This window comes from Dipodomys spectabilis, unplaced genomic scaffold, assembly GCF_019054845.1.
Source record: "Dipodomys spectabilis isolate Male_0828 unplaced genomic scaffold, ASM1905484v1 ptg000230l, whole genome shotgun sequence".
Lineage (NCBI taxonomy): Eukaryota > Metazoa > Chordata > Mammalia > Rodentia > Heteromyidae > Dipodomys > Dipodomys spectabilis.
The window spans coordinates 3695982-3715689 of NW_024870907.1; the positions used below are offsets into that span (position 1 = coordinate 3695982).

Below are 19708 nucleotides of genomic sequence, written 5' to 3' on the forward strand. Positions count from 1 at the left end.
GTGCCTGGGCCCCTTTCGGGGACTGTGTGTTTTGTTGATAAGGTTTTTACTTGTTAAGACAGAAAACTCAGTATCTTCTGTGATGCAGAGACCCACTGCTGATTGCTTGTGATCCAAAGTTGGGCCTAAAAAAGGTGCTGGAGGAGACACCGCATCCTCAACAGATTGGAGCGGTGCTCTCAGTTGAACAATACACAGTTCATAAGAATGATACAACTTTTATTGGGGATTGGAGGAGGTGCCCTGTCGCGGATGTCAGAACATGAAAAGAGAACTCAGTGTAGGCAGAGTAGTCTTCCAGACCCTTCTCGGACAACCTGGGCCCTCTCAGTCTCTGAGCCGCTCAGTGGCCTGAGCTGCTCCTGCGGGTCCTCCTGACTACCTACCCACCTGCCACCAGTCTGCCCTGTTCACAAGCTCAGAGACACCACACCCCTTGCAGGCCCCATCTCGTTAAGGCAGTCAAAACTTGCCACCTGGTTCAGTGCTAGTCTTCATGGCCATCAGGTATAATGCTGAGTTTTGACCCCATGTGGCCAAACCAGCTCCTAAGTCATGTGCGTTTGTGGGGTCATGTCTCCTTAGCCCAGACCCTCACTTTTGCCCTGAGTCAGGGAAGCCCCTGTACAGTCTCTGGATACAAAGTGCAAAAACTCGCTTCTGCATGTAATTAAAAAAAAAAAAATAGTGAAAAGAGCCTCAGTCTCTGCACGCTTCCAGCCCATCACGTCATACGGCCTGTTGAGATCTGAGTCCCTGATCCCCACCCCTGCAGGAAGAGGTTGCACATTGGGGACCTTATTGCTGTGCAGGGTCTGCCCGGGGGACTGGCAAGGCGTGTCCTCTGCCTCCAGCAGGGCCTGAGTGGCTCAGGTTGGGCAGGAGAGAGACAGCTGGGTCATCTGTCTGGTTCCAACCGCCAGCTTTACCAATGCAGCATTTATTTTAAAATTAAACTTTTAAGAAAGGAAACTGATTGCGTCACCAGGTCGTTCTGATGCAGCAGGGTGCTGCCTGACCAGGGTGGGCCGTGGCTGGGTGGCAGCAGCGTTACACAGGACCGTTTAAGGCAGCTCCTTCTGGTGGGTCATCTGTCTTTCTGCAGAAACCGGGGCAGGGTTGGAGGCACCTGGCCCTTGGCCCCTCCAGCCTCCTGCCCCTCCCCCGCCAACTTGCTCACCTGTCCTTTGTCACTGTCCCCACGGAGGCTGGGGCTGCCAGGGCTCTTGCCGTGAAGGGGCCTGCGGGGGCTGTGGCAGCCAGTGCAGAGGAAACGGCTTTGGGAGGGCCTGTCTTGCTCAGCATAGTGGCAGCCACGGTGCCCTCGGGAGGCACGGCCGTGGCTGGAGCGGCGGTCACTTGGGCGGGTGCAGGGCGGGCGGGCTCTGGCGGCATGCTGTCAGCACACTTGGCCCTGTGTGGTAGACAAGGGCTCTGGTCACGGGCACCCCACCCTCCTCGGTGCTGCCCAACTTCCCGTACTCGAGGACCGGTGGTAGGGTGGCCCCATCTACAAGGCTGCCGGGGAGCACTGCACTCTGCCCCTCCATTCCTGCACTCTGGGGTGGCCCAAGACAAGCTGTCTGCCCACCATGAACGCTATCCTTCCTCCAAGCAGCCCTCAGGCCCTGGTACCAGGGAAGCAGTTCCCTATGGGGACTCTGAGGACCTCTGGCTTCAACTCCTGCCTTACACTAGCCACTCGGAGACCTGAGAGGAAAGGGTTCTGCTGGGCGCTGGGGGTGGTCTTCCTCAGGGCCCTAAGGCCAGCCTAGAAAGAAGGGTGCCCAGGAGGGGCCAGGGCAAGTGAGTTTCCTCACAGGCTGGTTGGGACCTATCCATGGTACAGCCAAGCGGCAGGTGCAGTGCCATGTTACTTTGCATACAGCAAGGATAAACAGTTTCCTTTTGAAGCACTTAGGAGAAAAGAAGAAAAACAAGTTGTCAGCATCAGTTACAGTGTGGGACCCTCTTCAGGTCTTGGCCCCTCGAGGGCAAGGTGTCTGGTGAAGAGGGTCCTAGGCTGCAAGCTGTTTGTACTGCCCAGCCAGGGTTCTTATGTTCCCAGGGTAGTCCTGAGATGAGACTCACTTTCGGAGTGTGCTGGACACCTGAATGTAGCCAGCACACATCTCCCACAAGGGAGCAGCAGGCCAGCCTGGCCAATGTCAAGTAAAAGGCTGCCCCTCACCCATACCACCATCTAGTTTCTGGGAGGCTCAGAGGCCTGGAGCCCTGTCTGGTGCTTTGTAATCAGGCCTGTGTGTGGAGGCTCTCTCTCCAGATCTCCTGTTGGGATCCTGGAACATTCACGCCCTATTGGCTGAACCACTCAGAGACCAAACAGGCTCTGTGTCGTCAAGAGGCTTCCCATCTTGTTTTTAAGGCAGTCAGAATTTGCCGGCTGGTTCAGTGCTAGTCCTCATGGCCACCAGGTATAATGCTGAGTTTTGACCCCACGTGGCCAAACCAGCTCCTTAGTCACATGCACTTTTGCCTTGTGCAGTCTGGATGCACGAAGCTCCCACAGCCATCAAGAGAGTGGTGAGGGAGCTCAGCCTGGCCTCTGCTTGCTCCCAGCAGATCTGAGAATGAGTGACTTGAGCCTAGATCTGCCAGAGGCCTGCAGCCCCCAGCCTGGAGCTACACTGTGTATACGGGGGCCCTAGACAAACGTGCCAACCCCTGTGCACCTGCCAACAGTAGCTTCCTCTTTCCTGGGCAGCTTGGGGACTTCCAGACCATGGCTGGTGTTCACAGCGTCCACACTGCCAGCTACCTTCTCATCCTCCTCGCTGTCAGAGCCCCCGGAGGAGCTGCTGTCAGAGGCCACCAGGGGGGCCTTCCTGGTGACACACACACTCCAAGTGCACGGTGAGGTGGGACCGACTGCAAGACAAGGAGGCCTGTGATGTGCTTGAGGCAGAGCCACCGCACAGCCACCGTGGCTTCAGGGCCCCAGGCCCCGGAGTGCTGACATGCAGCCAGCTGGAAATCACACAGCCTGCCAAGTGTCACTTGTACACAAGTGTACCTGGGTGTTCTCAGGAACCACATTAACTTCTATTCACCCTCAAAGCAGACCTTCCACTCCCCACTGGACAGAACAGATGTGTGCTGTTAGCAGAAGAGGCAGCTCAGAGGGCTCCCCCCATTTGCTTCAAGCCTGGCACCAGGGAAGGATGTGCGGGTGGTGCTACCGCTCTGTCTTGCCGCTGCCTAGGACTCTCATGCCTGGTCTTGGGGGCCTTTGAGCCCCTCGGACTACAAAGGTGGGGAAAAAGGCCATGGGCTTGGATCAGACCCCGTATTGGCTTCCTGCCTGAGACTCATGAGTTTTTCCATATTGAGACCCCAAATCCTGCTAGGACACCTACAAGGGACCTGGCCCACATAGCAAGGCCAAAGCTGCCTCCACAGGCAGCCCAGTGGTGGCGCTGCTCCTCCTGGGTCCCCAAGCCAGGGGCACTCCATCTGTACACAGCAGCAACCCCTAAGTACATATGAACCCTAGTATCACAAGGAGACCGTTACACCTGGAGCACTGCCACTTCTTCCCACTGCCCCAAGGGCCTGAGAACTAGGCAAGGTCAAGTCACCTGAAGGAGCCTGGGGGTAGCATGCACCACAGCTACTCACAGGCTTTCCCTGGGCCTGCACTCTGGCTGCCCTCGGTGTGGCTGCTGTCCATGTCCACGGGGGAGCTGCACCTAGGCCCAGACTCAGAGCTGCAGGCGAAGATGGAGACAGGCTGAGTGTGTGGGGTTAGTTACCCCAACCCCAACGGGGAATGCTTCGTGAACCCTGTGTGCTGATGTGCTTTGTTACCAGCAGAAAGGCTGAAAGTCGGAGAACTTGGCCCAGCCTTTCTCTTCCGGAGCCGAGGGGCTGGCTGCCCACACACTAGAACCCACGTCCCTGGCGGCTGCTGGGGTTGTGGGCGTTGCATTCGCCAGCTCATCAAACACTGCAGTCCAGGCAGCCCCTGCCGGGGAGAAAGAGCTGTCAAGAGTGGGCAGGCCTGGCCTGGCCACTCCTCAGCCCCCCAGGGCTCAGCACCCAAGGAGACCCCGATGAACCCTCCTTGCCTGCGCTGCCTGAGCCGGCAGAGCTCCCCAGAGGAGCTCTGTAAGAGAATGGTGGCGGCCCCCAGGCCCTAACACCTTGGGTGGTGGAGGCTTCAACACCTACAAGGCATGTAGAAGTAACCATATGCCGCTGGTGTGGTGCTCAGCAGGCACCCAGGGGCTTCACCTGGCCTCTAGTGGAGCTGGCGGCGCAGAGGAGACATAGCCCCACCTGTCCTGCCCCAACTGTCCCAGTGAAGGCCCGAGAACAAGCCCCACAGGCCCTGTGCCCGGCCGTGAGCGTGGTCTGTCCCTATTGTGGATGTCCTTGCTGCTGGCCTTGCAGCTCCTGCTCTTGTCCCCTCCCAGTGGAAAGCTGCCCTCTTGCCCATGTGCTGACCACTTCAGGACTACTTCAGGCAGAGGCAGGAAAAGGGTCCTGAAAGGTGGCATGTCTGGTGTGCACAGTGCTGCTGAGCAATGCTCAATGGCCGGCACAGCATCTAGATGAGTGTCTGGGAGACACCACTCACACAGACCAGGCTGCCAGTGACCATAATAGAAGGGGAAATGCAGGAGCCCTCCTGGATGTGGGCAAACTGCAGGGCAGGACCCACCCACATCAGCTCAAGACAGCCAGGAAAGCGACTGCCTTCGAGAGTGTGTATAATGGGCGGGGGTGGGGGTGGGGGTGCAGATGGGGCTGCTGACCGCAGGCCACAAGCAGCAAGAGATGCCTTGGCTCCAGAGGAAGCTGAGGCGGGCACTGTGCCAGCTCAAAGCCCCGTGTTCTCTGTGGGTCCCTAGCGCGTCACTGTGGATTACCTTCTGACACGGGGCCTTCGCTCTGCACAGAAGCCAGAGGGGTGCCCACCCCAGGTGCATTCCTGGCTGCCTCCGAGCTGGCTTTCTTGTCCTGACCATTCTTTGAGTCGTTTTCTGGAGCATGGGGACCTCCGAACCTATGAAGGGTCCAGAGGCACGGTTGGATGGCTGGTGGCCTACGAGGACCACCCAACACGAGTGCTGGTATCGGCCCATGGCTCAGGGCCGGGCGAGTGCAGGGTGCCCAGCGGGAGGTTCAGTTCTGAGCCTCTGGTCTGACCTCATTAGGACCTCTGGGACCTAATGCGCGTGAGAGTGGCTGGGTGTCCCGTGGGTGCTTTCGCACCTGCAAATCTCCAGTGGAGGCTTGGAGAGGATGGAGAGGCCCCTGTACCTGGCTCTGGCCACCCCCCGAGCAGTGCAACGAGTCTCCTCATCTTCCCAGATATCCTCTTCTTCCTCATCGTCAAAGGGCTGAATTCTGTCACTGCAGCAGGCTTCAAACAGAGCTGCACTGGGCTGCAAGACAGAGAACAACAGAGTCAATTTCTGGAGAGCCTGGGGAAGCTTTGGACCTGGAGTTCTAGAGGAATTCGCTCACTGCCTGGAGGGCAGGATGGGAGGAAGCAATGAGCGCAACTCTGCTTCCAGCTACATGAAGGGCCCTGCAGTTCAAACACATGCAGACTACTGAGTAGAGTCCCCCGTGGCCCATCCACCTCCAACAAGGGCCAGACTGTGAGCACAATCTGAGATACCTGGGCAAGGGGCATAAAGGGACACCTTCTATAGTCCCAGGCACAGCCCTGATCACTCACACTGTCCTCATCGGCATCAATGTTGAAGTTGATCTCTGCAATCCGATCAAATGGGGCACTGCAGGGGAAGAGGAGACCCTCAGTGCCTCCGGTGCAGGGCTGGTGAAATGTGTCTGGGTACTCTCAAGCAGTGGGAAGACATATTCCTGGCAAGACCATCAGGAGCTGCCTTCATGAGGATGGAGTTCAAGAAAGAAGCATTGAGCCTTGCCCAGAACCAGAGTCCCCACCATGCCCACTCACTTGATGTTGTCATCCTGGTCTGCAAATTCCTCGTCATTGAAGCCAAACTGATCCACGAAGTTGGCTGTCATCTGTTGGATCTGGTATTCGGAAAAGGCCTGAGAGAAAGGGGGGCCGTCACAGAGCAGCCCCTATCAGGAGGTGGCTCTCTGGAAGCCAGGATTTCTGGTGCTCAAGAGCCTCTGGCAAAGCAGGCAGTGAATTCTGGCAGCAGCCGCATGTTCAGAGTGGTTGCATGTACGAGAGCGCCTTCCTCATCTAAGCTCCGTGTCCCAGGGATCTCTCCAAGGCGATAGGAAGAGGTCTTCCCACAGAACCCCTCTCCCCCACGCGTGCTGGAGAAAGCCACTTCTCCCCTTCACTGTGCAATGCCACGGGGGACTACACACTACAAGGGCACGAGCTCGGGAAAGGCCCGGCAGGGTGCAGGATGCCGGCCATGCCCTCACCTGCTGAAGGGACAGCTCGTTAGGGAAAGCACCCTCAATGTCCTCGTCCTCACTTGAGGAGTGAAGGTGGTGAATGCTCACCTAAAACACAGGCCAGATGCAGCGGGCATGTGAGCCCGCAAGTGCCCCAATCCCACCCAGCCAGCACTGCCGAAGCCCCAGCCCCCAACCAGCCCAGCCTAGATCTGGCACTTGTCAGATTGCTGGGCCTGAGCAGCTGTGCGTAAGGGCAACGTGGCAGCCATCCTCTCCGGCACAGGGGCTCATCCCGAGTCTCCAGCGTGAGCACTTCACCAATAAGCCAGAGGAGGGACCGGCCTGAGAGCCAACACCACCTCTACACAGAGACCCTCAGGAGCCAGGAAGTCTGGGAATCACCCAGCGTGGTCACAGCTCTGCCCCTGTGCCTCCGCTGACCTATGCCACAGGGCACAACGTCCAGAGCGTCACTGGGCTCAACTACAGCGGCATGCCTTGGAGTGGGCCTGGGCTTCCTCACCAGGTCCACGGTGTTCCTGCGATTGGTTTCTGTCAGTGTCTCCTCCACAAAGTTCTCCCAGCGGCCGCGGCAATCTGCAGGGAGCCCTGCAAGGCAAGCGCTGCCCCGTGAGCCCTCGAGGCAGCCAGGGCACCGCAGGGCCGGCAAGCACGTTGTGGTTGGGAGGGGTGGGCCAGGCTTCTGTGGTGAGCCCAGCTGGGGCCCACGCCAGGGTCTACCGCTGGGAATGGCACCGCACAGTGCAGAGCGGAGCGCTCGTGAGCACCCGAGGACCCCAGTACATGCACAGAGCCAGCTTCTCCACCCCCACAGGCCTGGGCTCCGCAGGACCTGGTGAGCCTGTGCATGTCATAATCTGGAAATGTTGAGGGAAGACTAGGCAGAGAGCAAAAGTTCCCATTCTGGGGAACCAAGACCTACTCCACTTGTTCCCCCCCACCCCCCGCCAGCATGGGCCTCCAAGCTTGCTTGCTGTCCCACCCCAGGCTCATATCCCTATCATATGACCCAGTAACCGCAACCTACCACAGGCTCCTGAGCATGCGAGGAAGCCCTTTCCCTCAGATACTGGGGTGGGAAGGCTACTGGAATTTCCCTACTTTACATTTGCCTAGGAAGCTGCCTAGTGGATCTACAGAGCCAGTGAGGCAGGGCCAAGGCTCACTCCACTTTGGCTACACAGGCTGGGTACAGCTGACTCACTAACAAGCTGCTTTAGGCCAGTCCTAGAACCAAGGGGAATCTCCCCAGAGACCCCAACAAACTCAGAGACCTGAGCATGCTCAGCTCCTTCCTGGGCATCTCTAAGGCACTCTGCCTCTCTACCCTGAGAAATCCCAAAAGACCTGGGAAAACCCTATTTAGGCTTGCTGGTGTCCCCTTCCTTCCCAATACAACCCTGCCCTACTCAGCCAAGGCCCTCAAATCAGACACTGGTTCCACGGGCTGAGAAAGCACTCCAATTAACCACCAGAAAACTAGAAGTGGTGCTGTAGTTCAAATGGTAGAGTGCTAGTCTTAAGCACATAGAAAACTCAATGATAGCACCCAGACCTCGACTTCAAGCCCCACAACTGCCCCCCCCCCCCAAAAAAGACAAGAGAACAAGAGGAAGCCGGGCACCGGTGGCTCATGCCTGTAATCCTAGCTCCTCAGGAGGCTGAGATCTGAGGATCGTGGTTCAAAGCCAGCCCAGGCAGGAAAGTCCGTGAGACTCTTATCTCTAATAAAAACCACTAGAAAACTGGAAGTGACGCTGTGGCTCAAGTGGTAGAGTGCTCGCCTTGAGCTGAACAGCTGAGGGACAGCGCCCAGGCCCAGAGTTCAAGCCCCACAACAGACCAAAAAAAAAAAAAAAAAGAAAACAAGAAGAGTAGCATGTAGGAGGGTCCCAGGATAGTGGGCACCGTGGGAGGGGCTGGAAGGTTCCAAGGACACACAGTGCCACATTTAGGAGGGTCCCAGGATAGTGGGCACCGTGGGAGGGGCCGGGGCTCCAAGGACACACAGTGCCCACAGTCGAGTCCTAAAGACAGGATATCACCCGTTCCTCCAGTTCACCAAGACATGCGAGGAAGGCCCCAAGACAACTAAGGTTAGAGCACAGCGAGGACGTGAGTCAGGCCTGCAAGGACCAGGCAGGACCTGAGGAGGGAGACGCTGTGAGCACAGGAGTCCGCAATGCTGCAGCTTCCAATGGGAGCGCTGTGGCCATGAGCTGCTCTGCTAGGCTGAGTCCTCATACCATGTCCTGATGCTTGGCAGACATGGCCCAGCAGAGCGATGGTAAGAAGAGACCCATTGTGAGGTGTGATGACGCTGGACAGCCCACAGCCCCAGCCGCGCATAGGGCCCCTCACCTCGGATGATCTCGCGGATGTGTGTCTGCACAGGGCCCCTCTCCAGATTCTGCACCACTGCGTTGGCGATGCGAGTGAGGTGGCCCATGTTCCCACGCCGCATGCCACCTGCCGCCCTGAAAGGGACAGGGGCCATCAGGGTGGCTACCCAGCCCCAGGCTTCCTTGACATGTTTCCAGAGGACCAGGTATGAGCTCCTGAAGCTCGTCTCTGCTGGCGAGTGCAGGCCTCTCCTCTTTTGGGGGCCCCTAGGTTAATCTCCAGTGCAATTCCTGGTACAACTCAAGTTATTGGCCAGTAACTGCTGTACACAACAGTTTACCCAACTCACCACCAAGAACACTAAGATGGCTGTCCATGTTAGGGATAGGAAGCAGGCAGAAAGGCTCAAGTCTCATTAGAGGCAGCAGTGGAACAGGAGCAGAGCCAGGTCTGCTGGCTGTGGTGCCTGCCCTAGCACAGTATTCCCAGGACCTGGCCCCCGCTGAGACCGGATATAGCCTCCGTGCTGCGTGGCTGGCATCGCTTTCCCCTCCCTCTCACAACGAGGCCCCAGGAGCCCCTCCTCACACCCAGATCCCACCCTTCCCAGAAGGACAGAGGATGGCAGTGAACAACATGCAGAACATGTTTGCTGACCTGAGGGAAGACTTGGTCAAGTCCAAAACACAAAAAGACGAAAATAAAAATGGTTTCCTTTGAACAAGTCCCAACAGAGTATCCTCAAAGATTTAGGGAAAGTTAAACATGGCAGTGGTTGCTAGGGGCATGGTTCACATGGTAGAGCATCTACCTAATAAGCAAAGGCCCTGAGTTTAAATACTAGTACCACTAAAAAAATAAAAGTCACTGGACACTAGTGGCTTGTATCTGTAGTCCTAGCTACTTAGGAGCCTCATATTTGAGGATTATAGTTCAAAGACAGTCCAGCAGAAAAGCCTTAAGATCTTATCCACAATTAGCCAGTAAAAGGCCAGAAATGGAAGTGTAGCTCAAATTGTAGAGGACCAGCCATGAGTAAAAAAAACAAGCAATAGCATGAGGTCCTGAGTTTGAGCTCTAGTACCAACACACACACACACACAGACACACACAGACACACACAGACACACACAGACACACACACACACACACACACACACACACACACACACACACACGCAGTGGCCAGCACTTGGGAGGGCTGAGGCAGGAAGAGTAGAAATTTGAGCCAAGGATACCTGATGAATTCCAGGCCAGCCTGTCCTAAAGCCAAAACCCTGTCTTAAAGAATGATCATGACAGGCACTGGTGGCTCACGCCTGTAATCCTAGCTGCTCAGGAGGCTGAGATCTGAGGATCGCGGTTCAAAGCCAGCCTGGGTAGGAAAGTCCATGAGACTCTTATCTCTATTAAACCACTAGAAAACTGGAAGTGGTGCTGTGGCTAAAGTGGTAGAGCGCTCGTCTTGTGCAAGGACAGCACCCAAGCCCAGAGTTCAAGCCCCATAACCGACAAAAAAAAAGAAGAGGAGCCAGCGTGGGTGGCTCACGCCTGTAATCCTAGCTACCCAGGAGGCTGAGATTTGAGGATCGCGGTTCAAAGCCAGCCAGGGTAGGAAAGTGCTTGAGACTCTTATCTCCAATAAATCACTAGAAAACCGGAAGTAGCACTGTGGCTCAAGTGGCAGAATGCTCAACTTGAGCTGAAGAGCTCAGGGACAGTACCCAAGCCCAGAGTTCAAGTCCCATGACCGACAAAAAAAAAAATAAAATAAAAATAGAGGAGTCAGGAGAAGGCTAGACAGAGACTTCTAGACTGGATGCCTAGAGAGGAAATGGCTACTCATTGGGTAACTGTTCAGGCCTGGCCAACACTCAACATGACCCTCGTGTCACCTCTACTCCCTTTCCTGGGCAGCACTTACAGCTGTTTGCCCAATAGTAAGATCCATCTAGGATGGCTGCAGGCACACAGCCAGGCCACATACCCGGATGCCCTATACTGAGCCCGAGTCCTTCATACAGTGTTGCAGACTGGTGCCATGTGTTCTACCACTGCTAGGAGGAAAGTCTTTGTGTTTCTTACTGTGTGTGGTCATTGGCTTCCCAGGCCTCCAGGATCCTCTGTACCAGGCAGCACTTCTGGAACAGCTAGGGAGTGGGGAGAGGCAGTGTGATTCAGAGCCTACAGAGCTATTCCCGCCCCTTCCGCCACCCCACTGCAGGTAGAAGCCAATCCACCAGCACTGACAGCCGTGGGACTGTATGTAACACCCTCACAGCCCCAACCTCTGTGACGCCCAGTAAACATCAGAGATAGACACTGCCTAAGAACCTCAGAATCTCACGCTGAGAGCCCTGAGGGAAGACTAGGACGCTCCGTGTGTCTCTGGAACCCTGAATGTCCCGTCTGCTCTCCAAGGGTGTCCTCCACCTCACCTTCAGGCCACTCTCCCCCCTGCTTCCGCAGTGACCAGAAGGAATAGCTGGGGCCCTCAGTTTTTTCTTTCTCCTCCAGGCCCTGACACAGGCCATTTCCTGTAACTGGCCCAAACTCATTCCTACGCTCATGATCTGGTGGTCCTCAGTTGGCCTATACAGTCCCTGAATTCCTCCCTACCTACTGTGTGTTTTTCATCATTGAGGCCACACATCTCCTGACTGCATATCCTCTGAAAGACAGGCTATGGACCAGACTCAACCCTTATTGACTAGTGTTAGCCATCTAACAGGCCTGCTTACAGAGGTACGCAGGATGCCAGCTTACAGAGGTACCAGGACACCTACCAAAGGATCAAGACCTTCCAGATCACCCAAGTCCAACTGTCTAGAAGACCTCTGAGAGAGATCCAAGGGCTTCTTCTGAAGCCTCTGTCCTCCAGCCTCATAGCATGGTGCAGGATGTCCTCTGCTGCCCTGGCTCCCATGACCTTCACACATGGGTCTGACCTCAGAGTCCTCATGCTTATGGCCTCAAATTGCTCCCTCCCCTTGTTCCCTGGCAAATACTCCTTAAAGCTGTTCTCTGCCAGAGGCAATGCTAGACGTTGAAGACAAAAAGGCTGAGATGCAGATTCTGACACAGACTCTCATCCCCTGGGAGGAAGAGGCCAGGTGGAAACATAATGGGGTGGTGTCCCACAGCGAGGAAGGTGGGTCGGAAACAGGGCGAGCGCACCTGGCTTCTAGGACTGGCACTGGAGCTTGAACTCAGGGCCTTGTCTTCTCATTTGACTTTTTCATTTTATGGTTGGAGCTCTACTACTTGAGCCATGCCTCCAGTTCTGGCTTTTTGCTGGCTGATTGGAGAACGGTCTCTGGGTTTTGGCTGTGAGATGGCTTAGAACAATGATCCTTGGATTACAGACATGAGCCACTAACTCTCAGTTCCAGAAAGCTTTCTTTTAAGAACTTGACACTTGCATTTTCCGACCACAACAGTGGCCTGAATCTTGGGTCAAAAAGCTGTTCTTCAGCAGGGCACTATCATCCTAGCTACTCAGGAGGCTGAGATCTGAGGATCGTGGTTCAAAGTCAGTCAGGCTGGGCAGGAAAGTCTTAGACTCTTATCTCTAATTAACCACCAGAAGACTGGAAGTGGCACTGTGGCTCAAGTGGTAGACCGCTTGCCTTGAGCTGAAGAGCTCAGGGACAGCGCCCAGGCCCAGAGTTCAAGCCCCATTAAATTTAAAAAAAAAAAAAAGGCTGAACTTGGACACAGTGGGCTGCTCCACAGCACTCCTGAGGGGAGCAGCACCCAGGTGGCTGTCTACTTGGAACTGCAGCACCCATGGCAAGACCACGCAGATGCTCCTCCCCTCTGGCTGCCTTCATCTTCCCTTCTACCAGCAGTAACTGACAGATTTAGGGCCAAGGAGGGTAGCAGCTCCCACCCACATGAGGTGATCGGCCAGCAGCGGCACATCTCCAGTCCCAATGTCTATGAGATCTAGGCACCAGGTGCAGCCGGCAGGAACCAGCAGGGCACTGGCCAGGACTTACGTGAGTCACCATGGGGTTCTCAGGAAGGCTGGCGGTGGGCTCGGGGGTCTCCAGCCTTCCATCCCTGTTGTTCGCACTGCCCTGAGGAGGCTCCACCCTGCTCTCCGCTCCACTGGCTTCTGCCTGCTCCTCCCCAGCAGCGTGGGAGAGAATAGCAGCTACACACAGTTCTACTTGGAGGTGCAAAAAGTTATTCCAGGTGTACTTAAAAAACAAGTCCTGCGTAAACAGAGGGCAGAAGACATTTCTTAGATGGATCTTCTCTTACCAGGTAAAGAGGAGTCACTCTTAAACTTCACATCCTAACTTGCTCATCCAGGCTCTGATGTATTAAGTACCTGAGATTCGTGTCTCCCCATTTTCTGAGGTGCTGCCCTGCCCTTGTTTTCCTGACTGCTGTTTGTGTGTCTACTCACCTCTGTTTTGTTTGTTTTGGGGGGGTTTTTTGGTCATGGAGATTCCACTTGGGGCCTGGGCACTGTCCCTGAGCTCTCCTGCTCAAGGCTAGCACTTTACCACTTTGAGCCACTGTGCCACTCTAGGTTTCTAGTAGTTAATTGGCAGTAAGAGTCTCACAGACTTTCCTGCCCAGGCTGGCTTTGAACCGTGATCCTCAGATATCAGCCACCTAAGTAGCTAGGATTACAGGTGTGAGCCATCAGTGCTCGGCTTTGTGGGTTTATTCCTTTGTCTCTAAGTTAGAAGCTTTATTAATTTTTGGTCTCTTTCTTTTCTAGTATGTTTTTAAAAAGGACTTATAGCCAGACACCAGTGGCTCACACTGTAATCCTAGCTACTCAAGAGGCTGAGATCTGAGGATCATGGTTCAAAGCCAGCCCAGGCAGGAAAGTCCATGAGACTCTTGTCTCCAATTAACCACCAGAAAACCGGAAGTGGTGCTGTGGCTCAAGTGGTACAGTGCTTGCCTTGACTGAACTGAAGAGAGGGACAGCTCCCAGATGCAGAGTTCAAGCCCCACAACTGACAAAAAAAAAAAAAAAAGGCATATATTTCCCTGCAAAATCCACTTTAACTATACTGTATACATTTTGCTGAGGTACTTGATTTTGCTCCTGACTGGTAAATGACTGGAAGTGAGCTGAACTGGGGATGCTACCAGAATGAGCAGCATGCATCTTCTCACTTCAATATGCTCCTCAGGTGCATAGTTACCACTCCCTGAGAAGCTGAAGCCTAGAAGAGGTTATGGAAATCTTGTACTTCCCTTGTGGGACAGACCAGGGGAAGAGGGAGGAGAGACAGCCCCCGAGCCCTCAGCTTGTCCTCTCCTGTAGCTACCATCTCACACAGACCAGGGCTACAGCAGCCTATATCCCAGAACCTCTCCCACCACCACCATGGAGAACAGGTGTATAATGAATAGAGAGATGGGATATCAGTTTTGATTTGGGAATAGGTGTGTTCAGGGCCTAGTTCAGAGCCTGGGTGCCATTTCTTAGCTTTTCTGCTCAAGGCTAGCACTCTACCACTTGAGCCACACATCCACTTCTGGCTTTTTTGCTGGTTAATTAGAGATAAGAGTCTCACAGACTTTCCTGCTGGGAGTGGCTACAAACCATGATCCTCAGAACTCAGCTTCCCACAGAAACTCAGGCCTTAGATCTCAGTATTACCTTTTCTGTCTATACAATCTTGAGCAGTCTTGGAGGTTTGCCCCACTGTGTTACCTCATCTACAACATCTCATCTACTTCTCAAAAAAAAGGCCAGCTGGGCACTGGTAACTCATGCCTGTAACCCTAGCTACTCAAGAGGCTGAGATGTGGAGATCAAGGTTCAATGCTAGCCCAGGCAGTAAAATCTATAAGACTCTTATGTCCAGTTAAACACACAAAAAAAGCTAGAGATGGAGGCATGGCTCAAGTGGTAATATATTAGCCTTGAGCAGAAAAGCTCAGGGACAGCATCCAGGCTCTGTTCAAGCCTCAGAACCAATACAAAAAAAAAAAAAGAAGAAGAAAAAGAAAAAGCCAGAGAAGATGGTTTCAACAAGTATGTAAAGAAGAACTGGTAACAGTCCTTCTCAAACTCTTCCAAAAATTGAAGAGCAGGAAATGAATACTGCCTAACTGGTTCTATTAGGACAATATCACCTTGATACCCAAATCAGTCACAAACACAAGAAAACCACAATGTTCCTTATAAATACGGATACAAAATATTAGCCAACAGAAATAAGTACTGGGCTGGAAAGGCAAGTGCTTGCCTTGCATGCATGAGATCCTGGGTTCTATTCCTCGGGACCACATAAACAGAAAAAACCGAAAGTGGTGCTATGTCTCAAGTGGTAGAGCACTAGCCTTGCTCTGAATAGCTGAGGGACAGCGCCCAGGCCCAGAGTTCAGGCCCATGACAAACAAAAAAAAAAGAAAGAAAGAAAAAAAAAAAGCTCACATTTCCCAATGTATTACAAAACTACAATCTAAACAGTACAGTACTGACTGACATAAGGATAGAGATATAAACTAATGGACTAAAATACAGTGCCCAGAAATAAACCTTCTAGCTTAAAAAAGACTCAGGGACAGTGCCCAAGCCCTGAGTTCAGGCCCCACTGACACACTGACACACACACACACACACACACACAAATGTTTTTAAGGGAGAGAAAGGAAAGTGAGACATTCCTAATACAAACTGAAATTGTGGTTACAGTAGTGCTCAAAATCTTCTGTGGGGCTGGGAAGATGGCTCAGTGGTAGAGCGCTTGCCTTGCATGCATGAGATCCTGGGTTCGATTCCCTCAGCACCACATAAGCAGATAAAGCTGGAAGTGGCGCTGTGGCTCAAGTGGTAGAGCACTAGCCTTGAGCTGAAGAGCTGAGGGACAGCGCCCAGGCCCAGAATTCAGTCCCCAGGACCGGAAAAAAAAAATCCTCTGTGTCAAAAGACTTTCTGAAGTGGGCAGAACTTCTTCCAGGGAAGAAGTCTTTCTGGCACCAAGTTTACAGGGATCTTCCAGCTTCCTATCGGCAGAGCCCAAGGCAAAGGAAGAAGAGACTCATCAGTCTGCCAGAGTGACATTCCTCCTGTCCACTCTCCCAAATCCAAACCAATGGCCATTACCACAGACTCACAGGCCACTGGGCAGCTTCTGCAACCATGGGGCAGAAGCCATAGGGTGACTTTCTTCTATGAAAGATAAGGAGCTTCTATGAGGACATTTTTTTACTTAAGAGGTATGGTGTGTATGTGCTATCTTGTGATGTCAGACATGAGAAAGGAGATGGCAGGCCTATATGCTTGTCTTCTGCTGTCAAGGAAATCCCATGGTAGAAGGCAGCCTTTTGGGAGCCCAAGGATTAGGCTCAGTATGTTCCACTAGATACTTGTCGTTAAACCCTAGGACTTGGGACTAGTACTCTTTTTGCTTGTTAATTGGAGGTTAAGAGTCTCACAATGGGCTGGGTATGTGGCTCAGTAGTAGAGTGCTTGCCTAGCATGCATGAAGCCCTGAGTTTGATTCCTCAGTACCACATAAGCAGAAAAAGCCAGAAGTGGTGCTGTGACTCAAGTGGTAAAGTGCTAGCCTTGAGCAAAAAGAAGCTCAGAGACAGTCCGCAGGCCCTGAATTCAATCCCCAGGACTTGGGGGAAGAAAAGAGTCTCACAAAATGCCAGGAACCAGTGGCTCATGCTTGTAATCCTAGCTACTTAGGAGGCTGAGATCTGAGGACTGTGGTTCAAAGCCAGCCAGGGCAAGAAAGCCCCTGAGATGCTTACCTCCAATTAATCACCAAATAAAGCCAGAAGTGGAACTGTGGCTCAAAGTGGTAGAGTGCTAGCCTTAAGCAAAAAGGTCAGGGACAGCACCCAGGCCTTGATTTCAAGTCCCAGGTCTGGCACAGAAAGGAAAAAGAAATAAAAAGTATCATGAATTTTCCTGCTCAGGCTAGCTTCAAACCTCAGTCCTCAAATCTCAGCCCCCTGAGTAGCTAGGACAACAGGTGTGAGCCACTAGTGCCTAGCTCAGTACTTCTCTTTGACAGGTCCTTTTCCAAGTGCTGAGATCCAGCCACCTGACCCATTGGCCTGCTCTATTTCCCCAGACCTATCTCCATGTCTAGTGGCATATATCAAGCACAGTATACACAGACACACAGGGCTGGCCACAGTGCCACTTACCAGCAGTAAGTCCATGGTATTGAGCCGGCAGAGCTCCTGGTTGATGCTGGGTGTATTCGTGTGTAGCAGTGCAGCCATGAGGCGTGCACCATGCAGTCGGGCATTCCCCAGGGGTTCCTCCAGCACACCAATGGTGGTCAGAATCGCTTCTTTCTGCAAATACAGGCGGCGGCACCCAGTCAGAACCCAGTCAGAATTATGGCCATTGCTGAGACCATGGCCATAATTCTACACGTGGTCCAGCCCAGAGAAGTAAAGTTCATATGTGGTGTTAATCAAGACAAGGATTCCTGCAAGAGGACGTGCAGGAATCTACAGGGTGAGGAACTACCTACTCCCCGCTCAAGGTCACAATGGGTAAGCCAGACCGAGACTCCTAAGAATCCCAGAGACTGTCATCTGAGCCTGTCAAGCTAAAAGGCCAGATACCACGGCATATGACACGTGTCCAAGACAGGACTAGTAGTATCAATCAAAGGTGGCAAGACCCCACCTATGGGCAGAAGTTCTTCACATGATGTCTGACTGTAGATGCCTATGCCTCTGTCTGTAGGTATCTCTCAGTGCTAACAAATACCCAGTCAACACTCCTAGAGAAGACTGGGCTTTCGGGCTGGGAAGGTGCTCAGTGGTAGAGTGCTTGCTTCACATGCATGAGGCCCTGGGTTGGATTCCTCAGCACCACATAAGCAGAAAGGCCAGAAGTGGCACTGTGGCTCAAGTGGTAGAGCGCTAGCCTTGAGCTGAAGAGCTGAGGGACAGCGCCCAGGCCCAGAGTTCAGGTCCCATGACTGACAAAAAATGGAGAAAAAAAAAAAAAAGGACGGCTTTCTAAAAACAATCTTGATGGTAAGTCTTGCCTCCTCAGACTGGATGTGGGCAATCTCTGACCCTTCCCCATGCAGTATAATGTGTTCCCTTGATTAACTCAATATTCTGACAAAACAGAGTCCCTGCCACCATGACATTTACTTCATAGTGGAAAGACAAATAATAAGTTGCTGAGTAGGGTAGATTCACCAGGGAAAGGGAGGACAAGGAGCCCCGGTCAGACAGTGGCACAATGTAAGCAATCCCCAGAGCTATGGGAGTCACCCCCGCCCTCCCAGAGCTAAGCAGCCCTCCACTACACGCCTTTGACTTGAAGGTCAGAAAATAGTAAACACAGCTGTGGAGGCTACAAAGTATCCTTCTCCCAGGTCTCTCCTATGGAGGCAAATAAGGACATTCCTAGATGGGAATTTTCTAGAAAGCATATGTTTTGGCATCTGCCCAGTGGTTCACAAGTAGGGGTCTGGGAAGAGCAGTAGCAGAGCATTCTCTACATACTGCCTTGTTATGGATCAATGGTAAGATCCCCTCCTCGCATATCAACCCTAGATTCTAAACTATCACCAAAACCTCAGACAGCCACGTATGGCTATTTACCTTTGGTGGGTTGAGCAGGAGCTGGTGAAAGTCCTTCAGCCATGGCTCAATGCCATGGAGAACACTGCTGCTGACGACATACGACCTTTCCAGTCCCTGAGGAAAGGAGTCCACCAAGCCCTCTGTCCTGTGGATGAGGACAGCACACGGAGCCTTGATGGACACACCACTCTCTCTGCACCTCTCACCCACCCAGCCACACCCAACTCAGCATCTTCAAAAAGCAGTCTGTGTTCTTTGTTAAAATGAAATCTTGGGAGCACACTATTCAAGATGCCCACACATGACCTTGTGGGTAGAGATAACAAGAGCACCAAGTGGCAGCAAAGGGAGAGGACACACACTCGCTGCCTCTGTCCCCTTGGCTCCTTCCTCAACCGAGCCCTCCCCCTCTTCTTGCTTTGACAGTATTTACTGTTGCTCCCCTCCTTGGATGAGAGTTAGGAGATAGACTGACCATATGGTTTCTCTCCTTTTTCAAGCAAATTTCTCTGAGATATCTATCCAAATACCTTTTCCAGTAACAAAGGTATCACAAGATAGCCAACGAAAAAAATCCTAAGCCAGGTGCCAGTGGCTCACACGTGTAATCCTAGCTACTCAGGAGGCTGAGATCTGAGGATCAAAGCCAGCCTGGGCAGGAAAAGTCCATGAGACTCTTATCTCCGATAAACCACTAGAAAACCAGAAGTGGTGCTGTGGCTCACGTAGTAGAGTGCTAGTCTGAGCTGAAGAATGCAGGGACAGCACCCAGGCCCAGAGTTCAAGACCCACGATCACTACCACCACCACCAAAAAAGGGCTGGGAAGGTGGCTCAGTGGTAGAGTGCTTGTCTTGCATGCATGAGGCCTTGGGTTCGATTCCTTGGCACCACATAAGCAGAAAAAGCCAGAAGTGGTGTTGTGGCTCAAGTGGTGAAGTGCTAGCCTTGAGCTGAAGAGCTGAGGGGCAGTGCCCAGGCCCAGAGTTCAGGCCCCACAACTGGCAAAAACAAAAAACAACAAACAAAAAAAAACCCTAAATACATAAAAGGATAAAAAGAGCAAAGGGAACAGCTGGCTTATCTGTCATTAATTTTTACACTGGACTAGAACTGGCCCTCAGAAGTGGCCCAGGCTTCCTGGATTTGTGAAAATAAGTCAATATTCTAGTTGCATAAGTAGAGAAAAACATTATTTTAGGTAATAAAGTAATAATGATATATTGGGTAGTTACAGAGACAGAGAGAGTTTTCAAATAATCTTACTATCAAGATTAAGTAATTTGTCATTCTCTTGTTCACTCTTCCAAAACAAAAACAAAGGGCTGGGAAGGTGGCTCAGTGGTAGAGCGCTTGCCTTGCATGCCTGAGGCCCTGGGTTCGATTCCTCAGCACCACATAAGAAAAAAGCC

The 19708-nt window shown here is 52.8% G+C and overlaps 1 protein-coding gene across 6 annotated transcripts in view; it reads right to left on the reverse strand.

The window, feature by feature from the left end:
- Nucleotides 1–202: 202 nt before the first annotated feature.
- Ppp6r2 (protein phosphatase 6 regulatory subunit 2) overlaps nucleotides 203–19708 on the reverse strand; it is a 70860-nt gene continuing 51354 nt past the window's right edge. For 4 of the 6 annotated variants that reach the window (XM_042698034.1, XM_042698033.1, XM_042698036.1 and 1 more), the window contains 16 exons: nucleotides 18316–18442; nucleotides 16888–17040; nucleotides 12744–12962; nucleotides 10828–10892; nucleotides 8761–8876; nucleotides 6902–6987; nucleotides 6403–6483; nucleotides 5954–6051; nucleotides 5711–5768; nucleotides 5287–5411; nucleotides 4893–5029; nucleotides 3829–3985; nucleotides 3640–3728; nucleotides 2694–2889; nucleotides 1181–1414; nucleotides 203–1099 (listed from right to left, as the gene is read on the reverse strand). In XM_042698034.1, the coding sequence (XP_042553968.1) occupies nucleotides 1051–1099; nucleotides 1181–1414; nucleotides 2694–2889; nucleotides 3640–3728; nucleotides 3829–3985; nucleotides 4893–5029; nucleotides 5287–5411; nucleotides 5711–5768; nucleotides 5954–6051; nucleotides 6403–6483; nucleotides 6902–6987; nucleotides 8761–8876; nucleotides 10828–10892; nucleotides 12744–12962; nucleotides 16888–17040; nucleotides 18316–18442 (1990 nt within the window). In that variant the 3' untranslated portion in view covers nucleotides 203–1050. Of the gene's footprint in view, nucleotides 1100–1180; nucleotides 1415–2693; nucleotides 2890–3639; nucleotides 3752–3828; nucleotides 3986–4892; nucleotides 5030–5286; nucleotides 5412–5710; nucleotides 5769–5953; nucleotides 6052–6402; nucleotides 6484–6901; nucleotides 6988–8760; nucleotides 8877–10827; nucleotides 10893–12743; nucleotides 12963–16887; nucleotides 17041–18315; nucleotides 18443–19708 lie in introns of those variants that run through there. The other 2 variants (XM_042698035.1, XM_042698037.1) reach the window with 2 other exon arrangements.